The sequence below is a fragment of the Lactuca virosa genome, chromosome 1 (assembly GCF_052849685.1).
Source record: "Lactuca virosa cultivar CGN04683 chromosome 1, Lactuca_virosa_CGN04683_v6, whole genome shotgun sequence".
Classification (NCBI taxonomy): domain Eukaryota; kingdom Viridiplantae; phylum Streptophyta; class Magnoliopsida; order Asterales; family Asteraceae; genus Lactuca; species Lactuca virosa.
In genome coordinates, this window is record NC_136426.1 from 313,527,366 (window position 1) to 313,551,250 (window position 23,885).

Sequence of the window (23,885 nt, forward strand, 5' to 3'; positions counted from 1 at the left end):
ATCGCATGAATTGATTGGTCCATTTGTGTCAACCTCCTGTCCATATTATTGAGCATTGCCATCATAGCATCCATCTCTTCAGAATGTGCACCTCCACTACCTTTTACTCCATCGTGTCTTGGGTTATGGTACTCACGAGAATGCTTCGCGAACTCTTCAATCAACACCTTGATCTGATTAGGATTCTTCTTAGTGAGAGGACCTTGCGAATCAAGGAGTTTCCTAATCATAACATTGACCCCATCATAGAAAATAGACATCTTTTGTTGAATATTAAGGTCATGTTGAGGACAATTCCTTAACAATCCTTTGTAACGCTCCCATGCCTCGTATTGTGACTCCCCCGGTTGTTGCTCAAAGTTGGCTATTGCCTTCTTGAGTTTAACTATCTTGGATGGTGGACAAAATTGGTCTAGAAACTGCTCACGCATTTGAGACCAAGTAGTGATTGCACCAGGTGGAAGTGCTTTCATCAGTCTTTTGCAGCTCCCTTGAAAGTAACTAGTAGCATCCTTAGCAAGCCAGTATCTCTATTAACATTTGGGACATTGAAATAGTCTGCAATGTCATTGACCTCATCTAGATGTTTGAAAACATCCTCATGATCCTTTCCATAAAACGGAATATCCTTAAGTGCAGTAAGGATGTGTCCCTTCAACTCGAATGTGGCGGTGGCAGGAATCGCAGGTTGTACTAATCCCGGACCAACATCTTCTCGAATACGCTTCTTGTAAGCTCCCATTGACATCTATTCAATGTTCGCCATCTCGTTTCTTGGTTCGTCTTTGGGTTCGCTCGTATATAGTCCAAAATCGACCTCGGATTCGTATTCAGATTCGTTTGGATTAGGAATTGGATCTAAACTTTCTATCTCGCTCTTGTCATTTGAAGATGAAATCGATTCTCCCGTTTTCTTCCCCGACTTCTTTGAGAACATTGACTTGAATTCTTGTAAGGGTGTCTTCTTTGGTGTTTGATCTTCTTTCACGTTCTTATCCTTCTTTTTGTGAAGGGCCGACTCTGGATCTTCAAGTGGTGGCACCAAAGGTGTGTTGGAACCTTTGGTCATGAACTCCTGCAAAATAAACAAAATAAAAACGTAAAACTGAACAAAAACTAAATAAAAACTTCCTACAGACTGGCCACCATGATGTGGTAAAGGTTACCACCTCGTGTTGTCGCAAAAAAACTAACAGAAAAGAAAAACGAAAAAAACGAGAAATAGACTAGACTCACGTCGTGAGCTAAAGGTTCACGTCGTGAATCTAGTACTGAAACAAAATCTTAAGCTGAAAAAAATAACTTTTTGCAGGTTTAACCCCACAAAAAGGATCGATCAACCTAAAGCAAATAAATCAATGATCAAATAAGCCGTTCCCCGGCAACGGCGCCAAAAACTTGATGCGTGCAAATAGCTACACCTAATTCTAAATTTATAACCTAACTACCTTAACTAACTAATTGCACCTAGGCAGTGTACCTAGTCAGATTATAGTATAGCTTTGGGTAAGTTGGGTGTCGATCACAGGGAACGGTATTGACTAGTTAATCTACTTACTATTAAACTAACCTAATTATTAACAAAGAAATGGGGGTTTTATCTGATTTTTCAAGATCAGAGAAACTTAATTCTTAATTCAAATTCAATCAATAAACAAACACTTCTGTTAGTTCAAATCCGCTTTCCCTCAATGGTTTATAAATCAGATATGATAATTACTGTTGGTTACCAATTAATAAAGTATTAGCAATTCAATTCCAAATTTACTAATATTCAATCAATTCATGTAGATCAATGTATGTTCACACATAAGTTAACACATAATTAATTATTTAATGGATTGGAGCTATATAAGATTGATTTGCAAAACACACCTATGTTCATAATATGAGTTCTCTAGCACAACCTAATTCAATACTTAACTGCTTAACTAAGAATGGTGATCCTAGCTCTAATAATTTAATGTTCACTAAATTACCACGTATTCTAATTCATGCAGATTAATAATCACTAACTACACAGAACACGAATGAAAAGCAATCAAATACTAAATCAAACATGCTAGGTAAAATCAATCAACACAAGTCATAACCAACAAGTACATCAATTCTAAAATATTAAATCCATGAGTTCCAACTTTATCTAGCTAACAGAAGCAGCTAGATTTAGCTCGACATCCTAGCAAACAAGTTAACACAAATCATATTCATAAGCATGTTGAAAAGTACAAAATCTAAAGTCAAATTATGAACTTCTCTTCTCCTTTGGTGTTGAAATCCTTTTCCAGACCTTCTCCTCTTCTGAAAATCGTCTCCAGGAACTTCTTCAATCAGCCAAAAGTCCCTCAAGTCGTAATGAGCAAGAGTATATATAGTTTCTTAAAATTTGCGCTTCATGTCATGAATAATTCATTCACGTCGTGAATTAGGAGAAATCCTTATCGGACAAGGATTATTACTTCGCGCATACTTATCTTCCAGAATTCTTATGTCACGTCGTGAACTTGTGGTTCACGTAGTGAATATAGCTGATATCGTGGGTTTTTCATTCTTTTAAGTCTTCATCTTCCAAAGTTCCATGTTTTGACGCTTTTAGTCCCTTTTCTTCAAAATGTCTTTTATTTGGCTGCAATATATAAATTAAGCTTATGAGTACCATTATTCTATGCAAATAACCAAAATATTAATAAAAGTGTAAATAAATATTGCCTAAAAACATGTATGAATATGGCAATATCAAGACTAGAGATCGAGATCGGAGCAAGAATCGAAAAGATCGAGAGGCAAAACACGTTTAATCATTCGATTTGTTTTGTTTAATCATGTTTAACAAAATTTACTTTATTTTTATCTGTGTTCCTACTTTAGTTATGAGCTAAAAAACCCTTACTTTCGTTTAGAGTAGATGAACCTCAAAACTATGTATTGATTTCAATGGTTTTGGATTTATTGTTCGATGTATCACTTTACCTTTCATTTTAAAGTTATGATTTATATCACATCACATGGACCATTTCTGTCATATAGTAATATTTAATGAACTCACCATATGACTCAGGAAGTGATTGAAGAACCCAGTCAACAGCCAACTTCCTTCTAGACAACGACTCCCAACATTCCCAACCTGTCAATGTGTGACTTCATCTCCAAGACATGTGCACACACAGACCTTCCATCTTGGTGTTTGCTAGCCAATAGGGCTTGAGTGACTTTGAACTTTTCAAGTCGACGAACATGTAGGTTAGGGAGAACTATTGGAGGAGGTGGAGGAAGTGAAGTATGATTTCTGGGAACATCATCTTCATGAGGAAAGCTTTTTCCAAAAGATTCGGGAAGACCATAGTTGTCTGAACTAGACATCTACAAGGGAGAAATTCAAGTTTAGTTGATTTAAGTCCTTAATATAACACCCAAATGAAATATCAAGGCTATGAACCAACACAATAATTTACAATTCGGAAGAGGGATGCCGTAATCCAATTGCAAACTATTTGTCGGTAGGTAAATGACGATTTACCAAATCCACCATGAAAACGAAATGTTTAAACGAATTAAGTTTTAAATGAAACTCCTAGATCTTTTGAGATTCATTGAACTTTTCAGTGGCATGTTTAATCTCGATTATGCCCTTTAAGTTTGTGACTGGGATGCTGATGATCACAAACAAGGTGCGAATGACCATGCAAACTAGCTTGGTACACTTAATGTTACAAATCATCCAATCAATGAGCCGGTTAACCACACACGCTCCATTGATCCATGATTAACATCAAGCTACCCTTTGCCACACATTGTCAGTCCCAAATTAGTGTGTCAGTTAACCACACACGCTCCACTAACGACTTAACAAGGTGCAAAGTGCAATTTCATGGGTTAGCACCAAATTCACATTTTTCCTAAGTAACTAAGATTGGGAATTTATAAGTGTTTAGTTACTTGGTATTTTCATTATACTTTTAATGAGAATTAATTTCCTATCCTACCTGTTCGGCTAACGACCCTCCACCAGTCAAGGAAGCGGTGGGTGAGAGTGGACACCCATTAAACCACCATTTTATAGGAAGTAGCCTTATACCCCCCTTACAGACCGGCTTCGTGAATGAGGCCTACTAACGGTAAGACTGACCTTTTACTTATACATATATAATATATTATACTTTTAATTTTATATAGTATAAGGGTGTTTTTAAACGTTTAAAATACTAGGTGGTTTAATCTTTTAATTAAACTTGACTTTTAATTTAATTAAACTCAAACCATATAATTATGGATATATTAATACTCTTTTTAATTAAACAGTTTAATCAATTTAATAAAGTCCATAAGGTGTAATTGAACTATTCAAAGCATCTAGGTTATTAAAATTTCAAAATTAAAAACTATTTAATTAATTTTTAAGTTATGAACTCAAGAGTTGCATCTTTTGAAACCTTTCAATTACTAGATGTTTTAGAATTCAATATTTCAAATTAAAACTTTTTAATTAAACTTTTCGAATTCCAAAACTTGAAGGCAAATTTTGAAACTCTTCAAAACTCTTATTTTCCATAACTTATGAGTTTAATGTTATTTTAATGGATGAGACTTTTCATGTTCCATAACTTGAGGACAAGTTATGGAACTCATTAAAACATTTAGATCAATTTCAACAAATAAAATTATCATATAACTCATGATTGATCTAACTAAACTCATATAGCAAGATAATATCAAATCAACAATTTACAAGTAACTTTGTCTATCATATAAACCAACAATTATCTTAAAACTTTGACAATCATCTTTTGATTGGATGAGCATAATCACTACCATATCAGAAAAAGCAAATTTTATGATGCAAAACAGTTTGTGGTAGTGATCCTAATCCAATATAGGCCAAAAAAACCCGAAAATCTGCCATCTGCCAGTGCAACTCGTCGAGCTAGGCTTTGGACTCGTCGGGTTCATCATGAACTCGGCGAGTTCATCAATGGACTCGGCGAGTTCAGCCTGGCAGAAGGCCTTTTTTAGTTTGCTTCAACTTTGAACAATGAACAATGCAACTATATAAAAGAAAACTACCCATGACTCGGATACCACTGTTGGGTTTTGTGTACTATAACACTCCTATGGTGCACATACAACCCTAATAGCTTTGGATCTAAGTTTTCTCTAGTTATACATGCAATAAATTTTCCAAAGCATGAAGCCTACAACTAACATACAATTTTGACATATAAATCATAAAGTCAAGTTAGAAGAGTACCTCTTTATTTTGGCCTTTCAAGAGCTTAGCACCTCAAGTGTGATGCCTCAAATGGTTCACAAACATCATGAACAAAGGAGGACTTTGAGAGAGAGGCTAGACACTCTAAAATCGGTTATGATTCTCTTAGAATACTTAGGTGTACCGATTTTGGCTAAGGGGTAACATTTATATAGTGTAGGATTCCAAGGGTCATGGGTAAACCATAATCCATACACTTAGGTTATGATCCATATCTCATGTGGGTTAACTCTTCATGGATACTTACATAAACTTAGCCTATCATGGATCAATAGCCCAAACAATATATATGTCATTGATTTACATAATCAGTCCTCGTTAATTTAATTAGTCTCTTTTGATCACTAAATTAATTCCAAATTAATTATTGATCAATACTAATTAAATATTATGATTTCTCAATTAATATATTATACTTATAATATATTAGTAAATCATAAATAGCCTTTTTCTCAAATATCCATCCTATCAGATTGTTCTGGTGAAGGCAACCCAAACGGACCATGCTACTCTCGGGTCAAGTACATACCAATTATAGTTATGGGCTTAGACACCTAATCCAACAGTATGTGGGGTGCGATTTCAAACCGGTTGTAGTAATCGCTTGGGGTAAAGTGAACGTCGTGATTGTGGTGTTCAGTGTGATTGGATGAGTCAGCTCGGTTGGATAGGACGATTGTGAAGTCGTATTACCAGATGGGCTAGGGTAGCCTTGGAGATTCAACTCTTGGGTCGGGAGCTGACCTGGTACTCAGTGTTGGGAGGAACATTGAGAGGAAGCTGGGGCTTATGATTGTAGAGATTAGAGGATAGTTCCGACCGGGCATGGTCATTCTTCTAGTGTCTGAGAGCAGAGTATTGAGATTCATTTTTCAGATTGGTTCTAATAGCAGTACCGGTGGTTGGTACTTGGTGAGATGTGACCCCTCCGTTTGAGTTACGATCGGGATCGACTAGTATGTCTAACGTGAGTGATCAACAACCAATTATGGTCAAATACTTGTCCCCATCAGTCGCGATGAGATAATCAGAGTTGGGAGTGTTATCGGTCCGAGATTCGATGAGCGGTTGGTATGGTGATATTCTACATGGGCGGTCTTTCGGGGAGATATACCACTACAGTTTCCGGGTTTTGGAGAGTCAGAGCTGATGCTGCATCGGCAACGGGGTCCATCCTTTTCGGGTTGGGAGTTCCCGTCAGTTTTGGATGTCTTGGGAAGGAGATCGTTGTATGATATGAGATTTTCCGGTGGTGCTTCTCGGGTTATCTGTTTCGACCGATGTGTTGATAAAGAGTGATTTCGAGGGCGAAATCTAATTCAAGTGGGGGAGAATTGTAACACCCCGATTTCCTGGATGTGGAATCTTGAGGATTTAGTGCAAGTTGAAGGGCCTGCTCGACGAGTTGGTTGGCCCCAACTCGTCGTGTAGGAGTTGATCAGGACGCGTGGGTTAGGAAGCCTACTCGTCGAGTTGGAGGGATGGACTCGACGAGTTGAGGCTGTGTGATGAAACCCTAATTTATCGGATGTGCGACCTATTTAAAGGACCTTAAGTCCTTTACCCCGCCTCCCTTACCACATTTCATGTCCAGAGAGTAACCCTAGCTAGCTAAGTGTGTGTAAGGCCAAAAGTGTGTTTTTGGAGCATTCCTTGAAGAGGCTTGAGGACCTATAGGCTTGGAACGAGGGAAAGCTTGTAGATCCAACATCTACATTGTGTTGGCATCCAGTGGGAGGTAAAAAGTCTCTACCTTGGCTTTCCATTCCTTAGATCTCTTCTTATGTGAGTTTATGGGCTTTTTGGTGCAAAATGAGGGCCATTCTCTAGTTAAGCTTGCCCAGAGGGTATGAGTTTCAGATCTAGACTTCTCTAGGTCCCATGTACATAAAGCTTCAAGCTTTATGAAGCTTTGACCCGCCTTCATGTCCTAAACCCCTTCTTGAGCTTAGTTTTGGGTGATTTAGCCTTGGGAGGCCTTGCATGATCGTAAAGTTAGCAACTTTATGTGGTAACTCCATCCTATGAGGTTGGATCTGGAGTTTGAAGCATTGGAATCGACTGGAATGAGTCTAATGAGAAAGGGCTGAGGAACTCGACGAGTTAGGCATCCAACTCGACGAGTCGAGTTGGGTTTTCCCGTTTCTGGTTTCAGAGTGAACTCAACGAGTTGATGAGACAACTCGACGAGTGGTTAGGGTTTTTCCCCGGTCTTCTGGACTCTGCATGGACTTGACAAGTTGGCTAGCAACTCGGCGAGTTGACTCGGGTTTTCGTGATGTTTGAGTACTGAGGACTCGACGAGTTCATGAGCTGCACTCGAAGAGTTGAGACAACATGGACTGTTGACTTGACTGTTGACTTCCGTTGACTTTTAGGGTTGGGTCAAGTTGTGGACCTTGGAGAGCATGGAGGGGTAAAATGGTCTTTCACCCTTTTCGAAGATCTAGTAGAGGAGTTAGCTTAACGTTTTATATAATTGTTGAGTAGAGATGATTGTGATATGTATAGGCAGAGTCTAGACCTGCAATTTGAGTGTGGGATATATTGCTTTACTCCGCGAGGTGAGTCTTCTCGCTATACTTACCTGAGTGGTAATCATTGTGTGACCGGAGGGTCTTATGTGCTTATACTGAGTTATGTGATATCATGCATTTTGTCTTTGTGATTTATGCCGTATATTACTCCTGTGCCTTATTGAGTTATTCTGTTCTTGTGAGACCGGAGGGTCTTCACTGAGGTACCAGACTGGATGGTCCGACCCGAGCTGTGAGACCGGAGGGTCTTCACTGAGATACATGGCCGGAGGGTCCTTATCGAGATATAGCCCATGAGAGGCTGATTATTTGCTTGTGGTATTTTGGGGAACTCACTAAGCTTCGTGTTTACCGTGTTGTGTGATATTTGTTTCAGGTACTTTAAAGGATCGCGGGAAGGCGCCAGCTTGATTGTACACACTAGATAGAGATCATGATTTTGAGGATTCTGGGATTTTATCAAACATTGTGGACTTGTGTTTGACAACTTATACATTTTGTGGTTTTTGGGAAATATGATATTGAATTATGTGATTTAAAAAAATGAAATATTTATCTGGAAATTTACAGTGTTACAATTTTGATTACATGTATCAAGTAGAAAAGCAAATTTTTAGTTTACTTGGTTATGGATTCAGATCATTAAATCTGACTTGAGGTTCATCAGGTTTAATTTTAAAGATTAATATTCTAGTTCCTTATTCCTTTTGAATTGAATCTAATTTGAAGATGTGGTTTAAATACGAGTTTATTTTGTAGATTAATGGGGGGGGTCTTTGTTTGTTTTTAATTAAAAATGTGTGTATGTATATAGTTTGAGTTGCCTGAGCCGAGGAAGAGGAAAACCGGAGGGTGAGGAAGAGAGAGAGAAAGAGAGAGAGAGAGAGAGAGAGAGAGAGAGAGAGAGAGAGAGAGAGCTCATATGAGCCAATAGTGATTAGTCAAGGTCTATGTGTAAAAGGGGTAACCGTGTCACACCTTCATTTTGTCCAAAGTGACCAAATCGACCCGACAAAAACAAATTTGTTCTCTTAAAAGGTACGAAAAAAACTTCAAGGACTGGAAGGGTAAAGTCGAAATACATATTAGGACCGTTATGTCATTTTCCATTTTTTTTAATATGACATTCTTATTAGTGGGAGGGATTTAGGTAGAAGGTGTAGTTTTAGAGATAGTGAAAGGACTATTTTTAAAATAGTTCAAAGAACCAATAAACTCTCCGGAAATTACAAGACGAAGTAGATGATCAACTTTACTGGAATGGCGGTTTCGTATCATATCATCCTTGGTTTTGAATCACGATCCTTGAAAATAATCATATACCATTGTAAATGCTTCGGTTAAGCCCTACAATTCTTCAATCGATTTGTCCAAAAGCACGAAATGTTGTTAAAAGATCCAAATTTCGATCGATGATCGTCTCTGCATGAGGGAAATTTTATGTTGATATACAATGTCGTGGGGATTAGGTTGGAAGAGGCCATCCGATGTGTTTCATCTATCTTTACATTACGGTATAGAGGAAACAATAGATGATCAAAACCGTTCACCTTCATCATCATCACCGCCTTCGTCGAGTTTATCGTCGGAAAAAGACAACCACATTTGTAACGACCAAGAGTTAGGGTTTCGAATCGATCTCGATTGGAATGCCGCCGATGACGATGGTCAGGTTGCATTGAGGCTCCAGTCTCAGGTAATGGTAGCTTTGCCTTTGCCGCAAGATACGGTGGTGATCACGTTGTCGGAAACAGCATGTGATGATTCCGGTGGGGATTTGGTGCGTGTGGGTATGAAGGTTGTGAAACAGAGAGATCCACTTAGGGCGGTTGCCATGTCACGGGTCGGAGGGTCCGGCCAACAGTATGATGGAATGGGCGTCCTTACTAAGTTGATGCAATCAGATTTTGCAGCCGCCTCTGGGTGGGGTATGGGTACGGGTACGGGTCAAGCTGTTGTGGTAGGGGTGAGATTTATCGCTGATCATTGGACGAATGTTACTGTCGTCAGCCTCTACAGTTGCGGTTTGTCTGTAAGCTTTTTCTTGCTCCTTCAAAACTTATTTCTCAAATTATTTGACTTAATATTACTGTATCTTCTTTTTCTTACTACTTTCAAAAAGCTTTTGACTTGAACAAGTTAAATATTCAAATGAGTAGATGGCATCTAGGTGACAACATTTTGCTTACATGAACTTTTATTAGAATTCAAGTATTTATATTGTCGATTTGATCTTTATTTTAAAGTTTAAGATGATAAAGCAACAACTTTACTTTTCAGTTTGTCCTATTGAATTGATTTTTTATTTTTTCATATACACCAAGTCATTTTTTTGTCATCATCTTCTTCACCCATTAAGATCCAAGAACTAGTTTCAAATAATCTCCAAATCTACCTCTTTTTTGACACAGTTATTTTACCAAATCTACTTTTGACAAATTTTTATATTCAAGTTCCTATTGATTAGTTGAATGTTTGTTGGATTACCAAGAATACTAATTAAATGCATATTTGGTCTTATTTTGGAAGTGATTATCTGAATATTAGGATTCAGTTTCTAGTTTTTGGGTATCCTGCTCTTGCTTTCTGATTATTTAAAGATGAAGTTTTGAGTCTATTAATGAAGAATCGTTATTCAATATAAATTCACTATGGTAAACAATGAGCTGTTGGTCACCTTTATATAATGTAGTTTCAGTTCATTTACACCTTCATATAATGCACTTTCATTTATTTGTGTATTATAACATCATACTTTCATTTCTTTCTACTACAACATTGTACTTTCAGTTTTTTTTTCTTATTAAGACATTGTAGTGTGAGATATCTACCGAGTTGTAGCATTATACTTTCACTTTTATTAGGACATTATACTTTGAAAAAATCTACCAAATTGTACCAATGAAAATTGTTCATTGTTTTGTAGTGGATGACCTTAATATACTTGGATAAATGTTCAAAGTACAATGTTGTAATATGAAGAAATAAAACTAAGATGCTACAATAAACAAATCAACAAAAGCACGTTTCTATTTTTCCATTTAACCTGTGTGGATACAATGGAAAATATTATTAGTGAAAAGGTTTTGCATGGCAAAAGGGTCTATTTCTATATTAGCAAAGTCAATAACATTTTGTTATACATGTATTATTTAGTGTAAAGATGTTGTAGGTCATAGTGTTTTTTAAAAATGATTAAGGTATTATTTCTTATACTTAATGAACTTAATGGGGACATGACCTAATCCAGTAAGCTATATATGGGTGTTTCGTTTTGACTTAATGTGCAAATAACGACTTCATAAAGAAACTTTGTGAAAGAAGGCTTCAAACTTTTTACAAATTTGCCCTCATTTATATTTTCAGACACTTCCAGTAGAGTTGACTAAACTGCCACTTCTTGAGAAGCTATATCTTGATAACAACAAGCTGTCAAATTTACCCCCAGAAGTTGGCGACATGAAAAGCCTTAAAGTACTCACAGTTGACTACAACATGTTAGTTTCAGTACCAGGTACACTTGTATGTGTGTGTGTATACATATAACATATATACATAATATAAAATATCGATTTTCCTATTTTCCTGAGAATTTATATCCGATTTATGTAGGTGTATAGGACCGATTTACAGCTTGTGACATGTGCCTTTTTTGTTTGAACCACAAACAGTTGAACTCAGGAGGTGCATTGGACTCGTGGAGTTATCACTTGAACACAATAAGCTCGTCTGTCCTCTTTTTGATTTCAGGTGACTCGATTATAAATAAATTTTGTAGCATATTATTTAGAAAAAATGATAAATATTATTTTGACCTTTTTGTTTATGTAGGGCAATGGCAGAATTACGTGTTCTCAGGCTATTTGGTAATCCGCTTGAATTTCTTCCCCAAATTTTGCCTTTGCACCAACTTCGTCACCTTTCTCTTGCAAACATCCGTATAGTTGCAGATGACCATCTGAGATCAGTCAATGTGCAGATAGAGGTAATAATATATTTGGATGATGACATGCTTTTCTTTGGTGCTATCATTTGTCAGTGTCAGTGTCAGTGTCTAACTTGTATTAGATGGAATGCAGATGGAGAATAGTTCATACTTCTCTTCGCGACACAAGCTGAGTGCCTTTTTTGCACTTATATTTCGTTATTCTTCATGCCACCACTCTTTGCTGGCATCAGCCCTTGCAAAGATGATGCAAGATGAAGGAAACCGTGTGGTTATTGGTAAAGATGAAAATGCAGTTCGCCAGCTCATCAGCATGATAAGTAGCGAAAACCATCATGTGGTTAGTTCAGTTGCCATTTTTATCATATATATATATTTTTTTCCTTATAATTAGTTGTATCATGTATATATGTACTACTCTGTCTTATATATATAGGTTGAGCAAGCTTGTTCTGCACTTACCTCTCTTGCCTCGGATGTATCCGTATCGCTTCAGTTGATGAAATGTGACATCATGCAACCCATTCAAAGAGTTCTGAATTCTGCGGGCCCTCAAGAGCTGAAATCCGTTTTGCAAGTTGTGGCAAAATTAGGGTTTGTCTCTGATACAGTCGCCCAAAAGATGATGAACAAGGATGTGGTGAGATCTTTAAAAATCTTATGCGCACATAAAGATCCTGAGGTGAACACTATTTTTTTTTTCTTTTTCTTTCTTGTGGATGAAGTAAAAGTGCTGAATGAATTTATTAATGATTCATTAATTAGGTACAAAGGGCGTCTTTACTAGCTATTGGGAACTTAGCCTTCTGTTTAGAAAACCGGCTGATGCTTGTTGCTTCTGAAAGTTTGAGGGATCTTCTTCTACGGCTTACAGTTGCATTTGAGTTACGTGTGAGGAAAGCTGCAGCTCGTGTTCTTGCAATTCTCGGTTAGTTAGTTTTATTTATTTGGTGATTTTGCTATAAGTATATTATTTGATTTATGGTTATATTAAATAGTGTATTGTTATTATATATATAGGGGAGAATGAGAGTCTGCGGCGTTGTATCAAAGGAAGACAGGTACCAAAGCAAGGACTGCGTATACTTACAATGGATGGAGGTGGGATGAAAGGTCTTGCTACTGTTCAAATTCTTAAGGAGATTGAGAAGGGAACAGGGAAACAGATACATGAGATGTTTGACCTTATATGTGGCACTTCAACCGGTGGCATGCTTGCTGTTGCTCTTGGAATTAAACTCATGTCCTTGGAAAAATGTGAAGACATATACAAAAATCTAGGTCGGCTATGGCCTCATGACATGACTCAACAGTTAGTTGTACTGCATTTGGCATGCATTAGGCTAGGACTGATACTCATGTCCATCGAAAAAAAAAATTGCAATTTTTTATACCACCCTAAAAAGGTGGAAAAGGGATTCTCTCTCGATCTCCGGTCTGTGTAAAAGACGAAAATGCCATCTCCATCATCATTGAAAATATCCCTAGAAAGTCTGTCTAGTCCAATCCAGTCTCGATCAACAAACGCAGCCATAAGGCTGCGTTTGTTACATGGGACAAGACTAGACAAACTTTCTAGGGATATTTTCAATGATGATGGAGATGGCATTTTCGTCTTTTACACAGACCAAAGATCGAGAGAGAATCCCTTTTCTCCCTTTTTGGGGTGGTATAAAATTTTGCAATTTTTTTTTCAATGGACATGAGTATCAGTCCTAGTCTAATGCATGTCAAATGCAGTACAACCTGTCCTACATAACCAAACAAATGGAACCTTATGCATGTGACTATGCTAACACAATTGTCTTTCTTTACAATTGATTTCTCTACAAATCTAAAGGAAAACTTGTTTTTGCGGAACCCGTTCCAAGGGATAACGAAGCAGCAACTTGGAGAGAGAAGTTCGATCAGCTTTACAAAAGTTCGTCACAAAATTTTAGAGTTGTTGTACATGGATCTAAAGTATGCAGAATTCTCCCTTTCTATTTTCGTATACAAAATTTCCTGATTAATGATTATTTGCTAAAGCTATCTGGTTTCATATCTGTGTCCAGCACAGCGCTGATGAATTTGAGAGATTATTGAAAGAGATATGTGCAGAAGAGGATGGAGATCTCTTAATAGACTCAGCAGTGAAAAATATTCCCAAAGTTATTGTAATATCGACTTTAGTCAGCGTGTCGCCTTCTCAGCCATTTATATTCCGTAACTATCAGGTTTTCACTATGTTTCTTTTTTTTTTTTTTTTTTTTTTAGTTTGGATTAAAGAAATAGCAACACACTTTCTTTCATCTGTTTATTATTACACAAATAAGTGAAAGTAGGTTGCTATTTTTGACTCTTTGGTGATTAATATTTGTACATTGGAAGTGAAGTATCCTGCAGGGACACTAGAAGCTCCTTTGACAATTGCAGAAAATTTAGCAGCAACAAGTGGGGGATCTGTAACATCAACTAATGGTGCTCAAATTGGATACAAACGTGGTGCTTATATGGGAAGCTGTAGACATCATTTATGGCAAGCTATTAGAGCATCATCTGCAGCTCCATATTATCTCGATGATTACACTGATGGTATGAGTATCACCAACACCTCCTATTAAGTGATGTCTGTCTGTCTGTTTGAATAAATGTTGTTTAAATAGTATTTCATGAGATGACGACACACTCACTTTGGGAATGGAAGAAATTAATTTGTAAAAAGTTTGGACTTAAAAATAAGTAAGTGTGATTATTTTTAGGTATATTTCGGTGGCAAGATGGTGCGATTGTTGCAAATAACCCTACTATTTTTGCAATACGAGAAGCACAACTGTTATGGCCAGATGCAAAAATTGACACCTTAGTTTCAGTTGGTTGTTGTTCTGTTCCAACTAAGGTAATTATTAATACACCAAATTTCAATACTTTACATAAATAAATATTTATTCATCTTTTTTCTTATTCAAGGTTCGAAAAGGTGGGTGGCGTTATTTGGATACTGGCCAAGTGTTGGTTGAAAGTGCATGTTCAGTTGAGAGGATCGAGCATATGTTAAGCACATTGCTCACCATGATTCCTGATATTCAGTATTTTCGATTCAATCCAGGTCCAATAACCTTTTCTCTAATTATCTATTCCATTTTAAATTCTTCTTTATATATATATATATATATATATATATATATATATATATATATAAAGAAATCCATAAAAGTAGATTGGTGTTTGTGGTGTGTTTTACAGTGGATGAACGTTGTGATATGGAGTTGGATGAGACTGATCCTACCATATGGCTTAAGTTGGAAGCAGCCACTAATGATTATATTCAGAACAACTCTTCAGCTTTTAAACAAGTGTGTGAAAAATTGTTGCAGAATTATAAGGATGGAAAAATGCCTGACATTCTAAACTCTCCTCAGTTCCTCAAGCCAAGGCGCCTAAATATAGGTACAATTGGATTGCTGCATGAAATCTTGTTTCTCTTTTTCTCATTAACTGTTGTATACAATAATAATAATAAATTACATTACATTTTCTATTTGTAAGAACCCTCATGAATGATTTTAAGCTTGGATTTCCATATAATTTTTTCAGGTGAAAACGGACCTTGTTTAGGCTGGAGACGCTATGTGCTACTAGTGAAGGCTTCAAATTCCCCGGATTCTCGGAAAAACTTAAGCAGCCATATTCAATCACTCGAGACATTTTGTTCAGGAAATGGAATAAAAATATTTCTCATGGATGTGACATCATCATCATCATCATCATTATCATCTCCCTCTCCACCTACATCATCACCATTGTTCACTGCAAGCTTCCCATCAAGTTCACGTCTCTTTGGTTCTGATACTGGGCCTGGGCCCCACTTAGGTCTTGATGGAAACTTTACAGATAAAAGTTGTGCCCCACCACCCCCCTTAGAATCACCAACAACACTAAGAAAGCTCTCAGAGCCGATTCGATACCTACATGACAAGTTACAGAATTCACCACAGGTTGGAGTTGTTCATTTGGCTCTTCAAAACGATTCAAATGGCTCCATTTTAAGGTTCTTTGCTTCTTTCTTCCTTCATTAACCAATATAAATTCAATACTCATTTATGCAACCAGGTTTCGATTTTATTTTTTTACCCAATTTGTGAAGAAAAAAAGTGTTTCAATTTATCACCAAAATTAAGATGCAATTATTTGGCTGCATGCTAACTTGTTAACCGGTTGAAGGTGTTGTATAATTCATGTCGGTTGCATAAATTGGTAAAAAAAAAAAGGTAAAATCTTGTTGGATAAATAAGCATTCAATCGGTGTGTGTGGCATTATGAGGTAACAGGTCTTGTTACAATATTTTGGTCCTAGAGTGAAATAGGGTTGCATATTTAGTGAAAAAAAAAACAAGAGAGCATTTTTCTTTCTTTAGATCATGTTTTTTTTTTTTTTGAAAATAAAAAACACTATCCAAAGAAAAAAAAATGTGTTTCACCTCTTTCCCAACAACGTTGTATATGAGCGGATCGAGAAAACGGTCAAAATGGCTTGTTGTCTATTTTGTTTTTTTGTATCTAGTAAATAATAAATATTTGTAATGTGACAACAAAAGCTATTATTGAAAAATTAAAATATTTAATTACTTTTTTATTAAAGTAACTTTAGCTAGGAGGTTAGTTTGTAAACACTCGCCATGTGTGAGTTTTAATTTGTTTGTGTGAGTGTAAACCTACTTGGGAGTGAACCTGCCATGAGTAGCTGTACCACCCTCTTTAATTGACAAATGAATTCCTCCTTTGTTGACAATAAGAACTCAAATGGCAACTTCGTATGTTCACATAATGAACACAATAAATGGTAGCAGTAGTAATTGTAGGCTTGTTTAAGTATAAATAGAGGCTCTAACCTCAGTTGTAAGACACCACAAACAGAGAGTGTAGTGTGTAATACTTAGAGTGAGTATTAGAGGGTTGTTTCTTTTTCTTGTAATATTGAGCGTGTAAGCTCTTCTCTTTTGTTCTAGTTCTGAATAAAAGTGTGTTTCAACCCCAACAAGTGGTATCAGAGCTTGGTTAAGCTCCGGGGGAAGCATTCTTTGTTTTTTGGTCGAAATTTTTTTGTCTCAAAAACAATTTCGGAGTACACCGTTGGAAAGGTCTCGTTCTGAGGATTCCGAAAATATATTTTTTTTAAATTTTTTGACCACCGGAAGGCCTCCAAATCACCGGTCAAAGTTGGTCAAATCTGCCGGAAAAGTCGCCGGAAAAACCAGGGTTCGCCGGAGAAGACGACACTGTAGCAAGCACTGTAGCAGTGACATCAGCAGCTGACCAAAGTTCTGGAAATTGCAGTTTAGCCCCTGTTTTTCCGGAAAGTGCAATTTAGCCCCTGTTTTTCAGAAAAATTACAATTTTGGTCCCGTTTTTCAGAAAAATTTCAATTTAGCCCCTGTTTTACTTCTGTAAAAGTTCTGTTTGCCCCCTGAACTTCTGAAAAGTTCATATTGGTCCCCGTACTTCAAAAAAAAAAAAAAAAAAAAAAATTTCTTACTCGTGTATGCCCAAGTATATGCCAAGAATGACTACACCAACCTCGTCATCTTCTCAAGCCGGAGTTGAAAGTTTTCAAAGGACCGGGAAAGACGGTAGCGTTACGTTACACTATCCAATGCTCACGAAGATGAAATACGCGGTGTGGGCCATAAAAATGCGAGTGAATTTACAAGCACAAGGAGTATGGGATGTAATTAAAAATGCAGAAACGGACAAACGTAAAGATCGGATGGCTCTTGCGGCTATTTATCAAGCAATTCCAGAGGACGTACTTCTGATGTTAGCTGAGAAGGACACAGCTAAAGAAGCATGGGAAACGCTCAAGATGATGCACATGGGAGCCGATCGGGTCAAGGAGTCTAAAGCTCAAACCTTGAGAAGTGACTTCGAGGTGATCCGGATGAAAGACAGTGAATCGGTAGATGATTTTTCCATGAGATTGAATACTATCATAACCGGTATTCGATCTCTAGGTGAAAAGATTGAAGAAATTACGGTTGTGAAGAAGTTTTTGCGAGCCGTACCGATACGATTTATACAAATCGTAACATCGATCGAGCAATTCGGAGATTTGAAGAATATGACGGTGGAAGAAGTTGTGGGTCGTCTTAAGACCCATGAAGAGAGACTTCGAAGCTATGGAGAAAAAGAAGAAGGACCTTCTCTATTGCTTACACATGCCGAGTGGGCATCTCGTTCGAAGCAAACTGGCGAGAGAAACTCGTCAAACACTTCAAGAGGACGAGGAGGACATGGTAACCGAGGCCGGGGACGAGGCCGAGGTCGTGGACGTGGCCAAGGAGGTGGTCGCGAGTACAATACAAATCGGAATGACCATAATCCTTCTCGAAAGGATAAAAGTAAAGTCAAATGCTTTACTTGTGAACAATTTGATCATTATGCCTCGGAGTGTCCAAACAAGAATCGAGGTGAGGAGGCAAACCTCACTCAAGCCAACGAAGAATAGCCTATTTTAATGATGGCAACCTCACAAGAATATGCACACAAAAAAGTGTCTCTAAGAGAGAAGATTTATGTTAATCTTCTTGCATCGGGAGAAAGTCGAGTCGAGTCTGAGGTATGGTATCTCGACAACGGTGCTAGCAATCACATGACTGGAGACCGCTCAAAGTTTCGCGAACTAGATGAGCACGTTACGGTCCATGTGAAATTTGGGGATGGTTTGACCGTCGCTATTTTGGGAAAAGGGTCGATTTTATTCGATAGCAAAAATGGCGAGCAAAGACTCCTTAATGAGGTATATTTCATTCCAAGTCTAAAAAACAATATTATTAGTCTTGGACAAATGACGGAGGAAGGGAGTCGGGTCATAATGGATGGGTCGGATCTGACATTGTTTGACAGAAACAAAACTCTACTTTTGAGAGTTAAACGATCCCCAAACCGGTTATATAAAACTCCTTTAAGGACCGGTAGACCGACTTGTCTTTTAGCAACAAAAGACGAACCAGCTTGGATATGGCATTCTAGACTCGGTCATGTTAACTTTCTCGCCTTAAAGAAGTTGTCCGAAAAGAATATGGCAATCGGAGTCCCAAAGATTGAGCACCCAAACCAAGTATGTGAAGGGTGCGTTCTTTCCAAACAAACCCGAATTCCTTTCCCGGATCATGCAGTTTTTCGGGCTCAAAAACCTCTACAACTTGTTCATGCGGACTTATGTGGTCCGATCACACCTACGTCTGTTGGAGGGAGTAAATATTTTCTCCTTTTAGTAGACGATTTTAGCCGGTGGATGTGAGTTTACATGCTATCGGAGAAGTCTCAAGCCTTGAGCGCTTTCAAACGGTTCAAGTTGATGGTTGAAAAGAATTCAGGTTATAAAATAAAGACACTTCGAACGAACCGAGGGGGAGAGTTCACTTCAAAAGAATTCTCATTATTTTGTGAAGAAAATGGTATTCAAAGACATCTTACGACACCATATTCGCCTCAACAGAACGGAGTTGTAGAAAGGCGAAATCGGACCGTTATGGACATGGCAAGAAGTCTGCTCAAAGGTAGAAATGTTCCGGGAGAGTTTTGGGGAGAAGCGGTTAGACATGCAGTTTATCTTCTCAACCGCCTGCCAACAAAAGTACTTCCCGACAAGACGCCTTATGAAACGTGGTTTGGCAAAAAGCCCAACCTTGAACATCTAAAAGTTTTTGGTTGTGTTGCTTTTGCTAAACTTGTAGGTGGTCACTTGAAGAAGCTTGATGATCGAAGTAAGAAGATGGTGTATTTAGGTGTGGAAGATGGAACTAAAGGCAACCGTTTGTTTGATCCGCAAGACCGAAAGTTGCGAGTTAGTCGCGATGTTGTTTTTGACGAAAAAGAAGAATGGAATTGGTACAAAAACAAAAAAGAAGAGATGGCGACTCCTAAGACCTTTACCATAATTGAACCACAACCCCAAATACACCTCGAAACACCTCAAAATGACCCCGAAATCAATCCGGAACAACCAAACAGCCCAGGAATCGATGCTATCCAAGTTGGACAACCATATGCTGAATTTGACGAGCCTGAACCAGCTCCACATACTCCTGTCTCAGCCCCGTTTTCTTCAACCTCGCCCCATATGGAAAGCCCTTCTAGTGAGATTGGGCCAAGGGGATTGCGTCCGTTAACCGATATTTATTCTGAAACCGAAAATGTGTTCCTTGAACCCGGAGAATTGTTGATGATTGCAGCGGATCAACCCTTGAATTTTAAAGAGGCGGTAACCTCTAAGGCATGGCAGGAGGCTATGCAAACAGAGTTGGATGCAATCGAGAAGAACAAGACATGACAACTTACCGATTTGCCATCCGGACACAAAGCAATCGGTTTGAAATGGGTGTTTAAAGTGAAGAAAGACAACTTGGGAAAAGTGGTGAAGCATAAAGCTCGACTTGTAGCAAAAGGATTTGTACAAAAGGAAGGAGTCGACTTTGATGAAGTTTTTGCACCGGTAGCACGACTTGACACCGTAAGGCTCATTCTTGCCTTAGCAGCTCAACATGGGTGGGTTGTCCACCATCTCGATGTCAAATCGGCTTTTCTCAATGGAGATCTCAAAGAGGAGGTTTATGTCACCCAACCAGAAGGATATGTTGATAAAGCAAACAGTCACAAGGTGTTCAAGCTTTATAAAGCTCTTTATGGTCTACGACAAGCTCCTCGAGCTTGGAACATTCGTTTGGATAAAAGCTTAAAAAGGCTTGGTTTTACAAAAAGTTCACAAGACCCAGCTGTTTACAAAAGGAACTCAAAAGACAAAATTCTTATTGTTGGTGTCTATGTTGATGACTTGATCATTACCGGGTCGAACACTAATGATGTTGTCGAATTCAAAGAACAAATGAAGAAAGAATTCGAAATGAGTGACTTGGGATTACTTTCTTACTACCTTGGAATCGAAGTTTCGCAAAAGAAGTGGGGAATATCTTTGCGACAAACGGCTTATGCAAAGAAGATTTTAGAGCAATTTGGGTTGCTGGATTGCAATCCGACAACGTCACCAATGGAACCTAAGTTGAAGGTTAAGAAGGATGAAGATGGTGAAAAAGTTGATCCAACTGAATATAGGCGAGTGGTAGGTTGTTTGAGGTACTTGACTCACACTCGACCGAACTTGTCATTTTCAGTTGGAATTGCAAGTCGTTTCATGGAGGAACCAACCACTTTGCATTTCCAAGTTGTGAAACACATCTTGCGATACGTAAAAGGAACTGTTGATTATGGAATCAACTATGGAAGAGGTCGTGAAATTGAAGATTTGGTTGGTTTTACCGATAGTGATCTTGGAGGTGACCCTGTTGATAGCAAGAGCACAAGTGGAATGATTTTCTATCTGGGAAGGAATGCGATAACTTGGCAATCCCAAAAGCAAAAGACTGTTGCTTTGTCCACGTGTGAAGCCGAGTTCATGGCAGCTACAACAGCAACATGTCAAGCCATTTGGCTTGCTAATCTCGTGAAGGAGCTCACGGGACATCATATTATGCCTATCACCTTATATGTCGATAACAAGTCAGCAATCGCATTGATGAAAAATCCTGTGTTTCATGGTCGAAGCAAACACATTGACATTCGTTATCACTTCATACGAGAATGTGTTGAACGTGGGCAAATTATAGTGGAATATGTCAACTCGAAGGATCAACGGGCGGACATCTTTACAAAGGCTTTAGCATACGTGAAACATGGTGAAATGCGAAACATGATCGGAGTGACGAATCTCGAACCAAGTTAGGTTTAAGGGGGAGAATGTGAGTGTAAACCTACTTGGGTGTGAACCTGCCATGAGTAGCTGTACCACCCTCTTTAGTTGACAAATGAATCCCTCCTTTGTTGACAATAAGAACTCAAATGGCAACTTCGTATGTTCACATAATGAACACAATAAATGGTAGCAGTAGTAATTGTAGGCTTGTTTAAGTATAAATAGAGGCTCTAACCTCAGTTGTAAGACACCACAAACAGAGAGTGTAGTGTGTAATACTTAGAGTGAGTATTAGAGGGTTGTTTCTTTTTCTTGTAATATTGAGCGTGTAAGCTCTTCTCTTTTGTTCTAGTTCTGAATAAAAGTGTGTTTCAACCCCAACAGTTTGACCTTTTTAGCAATTTTTTTTTTTTAAATTGCTAAATTGTTTAAACATGAGCAATACAGTATAGAGAAAATTTTAGGCAGTTAATAAGTGAGATATAAGATAAGTAAAGATATATATTGTATGTTGTGGGCAGTTGGAAAAATGATGTATTTGTGGTTGCTGAACCGGGTGAGCTGGCAGAGAAGTTTCTGGAAAAAGTGAAATATAGTTTTCAGTCGATGTTGAAAGGGGGGCGTAGGCGTTACATGTCAGACATTTCAAACATCTCTTGTGTTGCTGATTTGGTTGCCTGTAGGCCCTACTTCCAGATTGGGGTTGTTGTACATCAGTACATAGGCCGACAAACTCAGGTCTCTTTAATTTCTTACCCCATAAAACATCATATACTATAATATAAAGAAAAGACATGAATGCCCTTGAAAGTTGTAATATAATGATGTGATTTCTGTGGATATGTATGAAGGTTAATGAAGAAGGTCAAGAATTTGGAGCTTACATGTTTCGTAGGACTGTTCCTTGTATGCACTTGGCTCCTGCAGATGTTCGTTGGATGGTGGGTGTGTTTTACTCCAATTCTGATTTACTTTATCTTTTTTGGCTTATCTCTCTTGTAATAATGTATTTTAATTACTTAGAATAACAAAATGTTGTTTTGTTTTGTTTTGGTTGTTTATTGTAGGTTGGTGGTTGGAGAGATAGAATTATAATATACACGGGCCTATATGGGCCAACGACAGCTCTAATAAAAGCATTTCTAGACTCGGGTGCTAAAGCCGTTATTTGCCCTTCAATACAACCCGAAGAAACACAAACACACTTAACATCATTCCATGGATCTTTCAACTTAACTGAACTGGAGAGAGTTAAATTTGAGATCGGGGTGGAGGACCTAGAAGATGAAGATGTGATGACAGTGGGGCCCATGAGCCCAGGGAGTGAATGGGAAGACATGACAATGGAGAGAGAGACACCCACTCCGGGTGTAGCAGCAGGTCGAGGGACGTTAATTTGGGATGATGATGATGAGGAAGATCTATCCAATTTCACGCATCACTTGTATGATTCCATATATCTTAGAGGAGAGAGAGTTGATGTTGCTTTACTAAATGCTCTTGATGCTCATCGGACAATTAGGTATTCATGTCATCTCCCTCGTCTGCTTTAGACTTTACAAAACAAATACATTATATCTTTTTTAAAAAAAAAAAGAGAAACAAAAGAACATAGTTAGTGTTTATTACATATTTGTTTATATGCTATATGCTGCAATAAATGTTTTGGTATGGTGATCAATGCCAAAAATCTTGTTATTTGTATCATTTGTTATGTTGATAAGTATGCTTTTACCATGTATACAATTTGTTTAGCCAAGTTGAACAAGTATTATTGTTGATTGCAATCAAATACAGTCATTAATTCGGTGACAGGAACAATAGGCAGGAGTCTTAATATATAGACTATAAAAACGGCTAAAAATTGCATTAAGGAACTACCAAGCAACTAGCAAACAACAAGAGAAAATTACATTATAGGGTTTTGCATCCAGTAATTCCAGTTTTGCAACCCCTCTTATTCCTATTCGAGAACCAATTAAAAGAAAAAAAAAACAATGGAATCAAACAAAATTTACTTCTTCGGTTTGGAATCTCCAAAAAGCAGCTCGATCCGATAAGTCCATAAGACCCAAATCAAAGTGCAAATCACCGTGTCAACCAACACACGGCGAGCACGTTTGCAGTGTCGTCAACCCAAAGAAACACCTCCTACACTGAATAAAAAAGAAGGAATCACCAAATCAACCCATCTAGCAGCCCGACTCTAAAGCTGGGTCGCTACCTCACATTGTAAAAATAAATGAATCGCCTGGAACCTCTACACAACAAGGACAAAGAACTAAGGGAAGCTTAACCCCTCTCAAATCCAAAGAGGACCTAAATGGCAACCTGTTCAGACACAATCGCCAAATAAAAATATTTATCTTTATAGTTAAAGATGTATTCCAACATGAAGTAGTTTCCGCC

General features: G+C 37.9%; 1 protein-coding gene and 1 non-coding gene across 2 annotated transcripts; both read left to right on the forward strand.

Moving 5' to 3' along the window:
- Window positions 1–276: 276 nt before the first annotated feature.
- Window positions 277–383, forward strand: LOC145151672 (small nucleolar RNA R71). Its single transcript, XR_013732234.1, has one exon. It is a non-coding gene; the product is annotated as a small nucleolar RNA R71 (small nucleolar RNA).
- An 8,676-nt stretch (window positions 384–9,059) lies between these two features.
- LOC145167837 (phospholipase A I-like) lies at window positions 9,060–23,125 on the forward strand. The gene is made up of 18 exons (XM_079087096.1): window positions 9,060–9,835; window positions 11,170–11,317; window positions 11,475–11,553; window positions 11,635–11,788; window positions 11,883–12,089; window positions 12,186–12,431; window positions 12,515–12,677; window positions 12,770–13,030; window positions 13,590–13,711; window positions 13,804–13,965; window positions 14,125–14,323; window positions 14,491–14,627; window positions 14,699–14,837; window positions 14,975–15,178; window positions 15,326–15,779; window positions 21,998–22,214; window positions 22,328–22,417; window positions 22,544–23,125. Exons 1-18 carry the CDS (start codon window positions 9,257–9,259, stop codon window positions 23,027–23,029), a joined length of 4,047 nt encoding a protein of 1,348 aa, XP_078943222.1. The 5' UTR covers window positions 9,060–9,256; the 3' UTR covers window positions 23,030–23,125.
- The last annotated feature ends 760 nt before the right edge of the window (window positions 23,126–23,885 follow it).

What these genes read in the sequence shown, in the direction of transcription:
- LOC145167837 (XM_079087096.1), top strand. Translation starts at nt 9,257, where the DNA reads ATGTCGTGGGGATTAGGTTGGAAGAGGCCATCCGATGTGTTTCATCTA. An exon ending in TCTACAGTTGCGGTTTGTCT is followed by an intron (nt 9,836 to 11,169) that starts GTAAGCTTTTTC and finishes TTATATTTTCAG; the next exon opens with ACACTTCCAGTAGAGTTGAC. An exon ending in TGTCCTCTTTTTGATTTCAG is followed by an intron (nt 11,554 to 11,634) that starts GTGACTCGATTA and finishes TTGTTTATGTAG; the next exon opens with GGCAATGGCAGAATTACGTG.